The sequence below is a fragment of the Salmo trutta genome, chromosome 15 (assembly GCF_901001165.1).
Source record: "Salmo trutta chromosome 15, fSalTru1.1, whole genome shotgun sequence".
In the NCBI taxonomy this organism is placed as follows: domain Eukaryota; kingdom Metazoa; phylum Chordata; class Actinopteri; order Salmoniformes; family Salmonidae; genus Salmo; species Salmo trutta.
The window spans coordinates 48,006,788-48,012,636 of NC_042971.1; the positions used below are offsets into that span (position 1 = coordinate 48,006,788).

Sequence of the window (5,849 nt, forward strand, 5' to 3'; positions counted from 1 at the left end):
GGGTTTTTTTTGCAATCCACCGCATCTGCCAATGGCGGCCTTCCACATCTGCGGTGGGAGGTGGCCGAGCTACAGTAGTGTTTGTCAGACCATGAGACATCCCAAAAATTGGTCTTCTCACGAAAACGTCAGTAGCATCCAAACAGTTTGGCCTACAAACTAATATGACCACTCTGAAAAAATTTGACTCTCACGAACACGGTGGTGTTCTCCGTTTTGCTCTATGACCCCCACAAGCGTCTTGGGACTCGTCTGAATTCAGTACCAGCCGATCTGCCAACTTCTGTCTGTAGCGTCCAAACAGTTTGGGCTACACACGAATAAGATCCCCCTATGGAAAGGTGAGACTCACAAACACGTACATGTCACAGGGCTCGTCTGAAGGTAGCCCGGTAGCAGTTGAAATTTTTTTATGGAAGTCAGTGGAGGCTGCTGAAGGGAGGACAGCTCATAATAATGGCTGGAAGGAGGTCAATGGAATGGTATCAAACACAGGGAAACCACGTGTTTGATGTGTTTGGTACCAAACATGTGAGTCTCACATGTGTTTGGTATCAGCAGCCTCCACTGATGATATAGGACAGACATAGGACAAACACTTTAATACTCTTAAGGATTAATCCAAATTGTTCCCATTAATTAGTTTGTAGCTAGAATATAGTATCCTTCAACCAACCCCATAATCTTGTGAGCCACAAGTTGACCCCTAGCTCTGATAGGTACTGTATTTCAGGTGTGAGCATTTTCCGACAGAGTTCCCTGTATTTGGGGTCAATGTTTTTCCTTAAATTGTAACCCAGGATGGAGTTCTCGCCAACTGGCTGCCAGGGAAGCAGATCTGTGTCCCGAATCAGCCCAGCCTCCACTGCTCCCCCACCCTCAATGCACATGGCAGCCATTTCTGCATTCCTCCTCCTCAGCTCCTTCACTTCCTGCTCCATCCGTGTCCACCCGTATGCCTCCACCTTGGCCCAAAATGTGGCGTTAAAGTGCTGGTAGAGCCTCCAGTCGGCCCCGTTCCACTCCCGGGCCTTGGCCCTTAGCTCAGGGGTCAGTCGTGACACAGATGAGTCCTTGCGGGCATTGAGCTTGAAGAACAGCATATCTTCCATCGTCCAGCAGAGTGTATCTTTCAGCAGGATGAGAGACTCCTCAAAATGCTCTGCCATCAGGACCAGCTGGAAGCGTTGGGACAAGGTCTGAATACCCCTCTCCACCAGAGGGTGGTTCGGCTCTAAATTGTTATCAAATCCAAAGTCAAAGAAGAGCAGATTCTTGAGGTAGAATGAGTTGTAGCTCCCTGGGGTGTAGTAGTTCATGGGTTCACGCAGAAACTCAGCCAGTTTGCCATCCCCGTGGATCCCCCAGGTGAAGGGAATCGCTCGGCTGTAATAATGGAAGGATGACTCAAACAACTCCGCCGGGTCTCGTAGGATGGTGAAATAGGCAGCGTCTGCTGGGAGGAGCTTTGCCACCTCATTTCCATTAAAGCGCATGTGGTTACATAAGATGTTGAAACATACCCCAGGCTGGTAGTCTTTGACATGGGAGCAAAGGAAAGGGGATGGGTAGAAGAAGTCATTGCGACCTTTAGGAAAGGCAAACTTTAAACCGTGCTTCTCACCGAAGCGGAAGATGATGTTGAGTAATGTGCTGCTGGCAGTCTTGTGGGTCTTCATGAACATGATGTCCACCGTGGGCACACACTCCCCTGACAGACTTGTTCTGCTTTGAGAGTAGTTGGTCAAATTGTGGACCCATGTTTGAGACAAGTGGTGAGAACACGACAGAGCCACTGTAACCCTGTAGAGAAAGAGTGAAAAAAGAGTAAACTGACATTTATTTTACATTTTATGTTACCTATTTATGACAAATGAATTGATTTAAAAGTAAATCACATCGTATAGCAAATAATAGATAGAGACTGTATTTCACAACAAAAGTGCAGCCTACACTTACTTTTGTTGATTGACTTGTTGGACTGCTGGGGTAGATAAGCAGTGCAATACCACCATTAAACTGGTCAACAGAACTCCTACAGTCAGTCTTCTTGCTATTGACTTGCACCGTCTTTTCCTCACACCAAAACCAAGCATTCCTGCAACGTCAAGCCAACCTGGAATGAAAGGCAGAGTTGACGCAGATTCAGAGTGAACTGTTCTTTGTCATCAACTGGTTTGGGCTCTACTCATTTGCCTAATTAATAGGGAATGCATACTGTGTGAAATTAGTCCCATGAGCACTTTTCCCTACACATGCTCCTGTCACAATGTTTATGGAAACGCACAGCCTGTCCCAGTCACCCTCATGGAAATCTCTCTGAATAGGATTAAATGTATCAATTAACCCTGAGTAATGTCATGGGAAATAAAATGGCCAATCTGTGTAGAAGACACATGAATAATGTTTTTGCCATACTGTAGCTAGATAATAAAGAAGTACTTACTTACTATAATGATTCGAACAGGTACTCTTCACAGGTATTTCATGGCCATCACAGACATTGTAGGAACAAAATATAATTTTAATAGCACAGTGAATCTTGGAGAGGCCCTGTGATAAAACAATGCAGGGAAATAGAAAACCATCTAGCGAAAGAAGAGACAGAGTCTGATAAGCCCCAAGAGAGGGAATGTGTCATCCTTTTTCCTAACAACAAGACACTGCCCCCATGTTTACACATCAAACATGTTTTAGCTTTTGACATTTTCCTTTCACAGCAGGAACAATCGTAGGAGTTTGAAAAATGCCCTTGGTATATATATAGTGATCTCCAAAAGTATTGGGACGTGACACATTTTTTGTTGTTTTGGCTTCTACATTAATGTGGTTGCTACCATGATTACGAAGTCCTGAATGAATCGTGAATAATGCGTGAGAAAGTTACAGACTCGTAAATATCATACCCCCCAAAAATGCTAACCTCTCCTGTTGTTATTGTAATGGTGAGAGGTTAGCATGTCATGGGGGTTTGATATTTGTGCGTCTGTAACTTTCTCCGTTTCACAGTTTTGAATCCAAAATACGTAACCTACGTGATTGGTGTAGATCCGATGAGACCCGCCTGTCACGCGGGAAACCGGGGTTCAATTCTCCGACGGGTAGGAAGGACTGATTTTTTTTGCGGGGTTGATGCACGTTTGGCGCAACACTGGCTGTATCCAAGGCTCAACAATCGTTCACATAACAGCAGCACGCGACGAAAGAGAAGAGACAACCAACTTGCTCGTTACAGCATCAGCGCGCGCACTAGAACGCTACAGCAGCGCGTCCACTGAACGATAACGACGTGGTAGGTGAGAAGCCTGACTACGGGGTGAGAAGGTGATGAAGCCTACTTCATGAGCTGTCACCGAAAAACAACGGGCATTTGGAAAGTTTGATGTGAGGGAGCAAGTGTGGTGGAACAACAATTGTTAGCATTGTTAAGTACCTCTTGCTAGCTGGATCGAATTCTCCGTCAGTTAGTTCGCTAGCTATCTATGAACTAATGTTTTCCCTGTACATTAACGTTATGTGGTTACTTTTCAGAATGAGAGAATTAGGTGAAAATGAGGCGTTGCTTGTTAAACAAGTGGATTCAGGGATGAATTGGAGCTTGAGCTGGGCCTGGCTTAAACTGGATGCCACTATAGAGGTGTAAGGAACGCAACACTTTCCCTTTCTAACGTTTTCAATGAGGTAGATAAAAAGGGTATGCCAGGTGTACTCTCTGCTGAAAGAGATCTATTATGCCAACAAAGGGTTTCATGCTCTGCTGCTGGCACATTGTAGAACAGATGTCCACAGGCAGAAAGTGTACAATGTAATAACGTGCAGTGTAGTTCAAAGCTATTGCTTTTGTTGTGTTGAACTTGATATACAATTGTGTGAGTGAGGGGGGGTTCTTTTAGTTTTTTGCACACAGCCTTGTGCACTTGATCTATGTCTGTTACAGTGGCCACAATAGTATAGAAAAAATAGAATGCATGTTTGTTTCATTCTATTTCTACTTTAAGATCTTTTTTTCCCAAGTGCAGTATTTAAATGTGTGTGGTCACAAGCGTTCTATTATGAAGGCTGTCATGTCTAACTACAATATTAGTGTATTATTTTTTTCTTTGGACTTGAGTGTCATTTGCAGTAAAGTCTAGGCAACAAATAACATTGGATTGCTTTCCTAACATTTTTTTGCTGTGAGTTCAGTGGCGATTTTAGCATGTACATCTTGGTGGGCAACACACAAAAAAAGTGGGATGCATGCCAGCAAAGCCACTACACAACACAACACAATACATTAATTGCACTATAACGGTGACAAATGGTGCCCACAAACTGTTAGGCCCTACATAAAGCTGTCCCAACAGCAGTCCCAACACCTTACCACTGCTACACCTGGCCATCAGCAGAGCCTTGTCTGGCAGCGAAACAGTTCATTCAGCCTCATTTACTGCCTTTTAAAAAAACTTAGCTGATATGGCTGACTTGCTTAAATAAATGTGGTTTCTACTGACAATTGAGATGTACAAACTATGGCATAAGGGGACGACAAGTGGATAAGAGGCAATCTGTAATTTCGATTAAGACATTAATGAGCGAGTGACGACAAACGTAGTCAATAGCTATTTGTTCAGCACTTTTGAAATGTACAGCGACAGAATTCAGAACATGGGCCGTTCTTACAGTGTACTCCCTGTACACCAAGTCAGAACCGTAGGATAAATAAAGGGGGCATATAAACAGACAATGAAAGCTCTTACAATATTCAATAATTACATTTCTCTAAAACAGGTTATAGGCACCACCAAGTTAGAACAGTAGGCAAAATTAAGAGGTGAATATAGGCTAAATTATTAGGGTGAGGCACATTGAATGCCGTTTGGGTCTTTGTGTGATAAAAAAAAAACATGTCAAATAACACTTTGACTCGTTAAATAAGCTTTTAATTTGACACGTCAAATAACACAATTCTATTATAGAATGTTGTATGTGCTGAATATGCACGTGCAAGCCAAGTGCCACCACTACTATTAGTAGCACTGTCAAAACTGTACAAAAAAAGCCTGCTAACAATCACACAACGGCCACAAACGATGTGTTTACAATACTGTGTTGGTGAAAACAGACCAAATTATTAGGGTGAGACACATTGGCTACTAACAGCTTACTACACAACATACACCTAGTATTACTTTCTTAGCTACAGTATCTCACAAAAGTGAGTACACCCCTCACATTTTTGTAAATATTTGAGTATATCTTTTCATGTGACAACACTGAAGAAATGACACTTTGCTACAATGTAAAGTAGTGAGTGTACAGCTTGTATAACAGTGTAAATTTGCTGTCCCCTCAAAATAACACAACACATAGCCATTAATGTCTAAACCGCTGGCAACAAAAGTGAGTACACCCCTAAGTGAAAATATAAAAAGAGACCATATTTGTATGAATTATATATATCGTTTTTTTTACATAGTTTGCAAACTGATAAGTGACACGTATTAATGCCAAAATAACATGCAAAACAGGCAAGGCCCCCAAAAAAGTATATACAAATCTTTTTAATGCTTTTTATTTCCCCTGAATGACGGGTCGGCACGGTGAGTTAGGTTCACATTAACCACTTTTTATTTTACACACAGACTGATCATGTAGATCATATTATTTGTTGTTTAATTAGTTAAAACCTGCATTTCAATAAGGGATCTAGCCTAAGTCACTAGGAATTTGCATTTTAAAGGGATTTTTTGCATGTTTCAGTGCCAAAAAAAAGTGTCACCTTTTTGGGCCCTCACCAGTTTGCATCCCTGGTTTAGAAACATATTATATTCTTATTGTCACAGGCGTCGTAAGGGACAGACCAAGGT

The 5,849-nt window shown here is 42.3% G+C and overlaps 1 protein-coding gene across 5 annotated transcripts; it reads right to left on the reverse strand.

Moving 5' to 3' along the window:
* Positions 1-279: 279 nt before the first annotated feature.
* LOC115149205 (galactosylceramide sulfotransferase) lies at positions 280-3,598 on the reverse strand. 5 transcript variants are annotated; one of them, XM_029691847.1, is made up of 3 exons: positions 3,036-3,598; positions 1,960-2,098; positions 280-1,803 (listed from the first exon to the last, which is right to left on the reverse strand). In XM_029691847.1, the coding sequence occupies exons 2-3, from the start codon at positions 2,094-2,096 to the stop codon at positions 651-653; spliced, it is 1,290 nt and encodes a 429-aa protein (XP_029547707.1). In that variant the 5' UTR covers positions 2,097-2,098; positions 3,036-3,598; the 3' UTR covers positions 280-650. The 5 variants fall into 5 exon arrangements, with proteins under 5 accessions (XP_029547707.1, XP_029547702.1, XP_029547706.1 ...); XM_029691842.1 differs by lacking the exon at positions 3,036-3,598 and adding an exon at positions 2,451-2,612 and having other exon boundaries at positions 1,960-2,116; XM_029691846.1 differs by lacking the exon at positions 3,036-3,598 and adding an exon at positions 2,447-2,612 and having other exon boundaries at positions 1,960-2,116.
* Between the last annotated feature and the right edge of the window lie 2,251 nt (positions 3,599-5,849).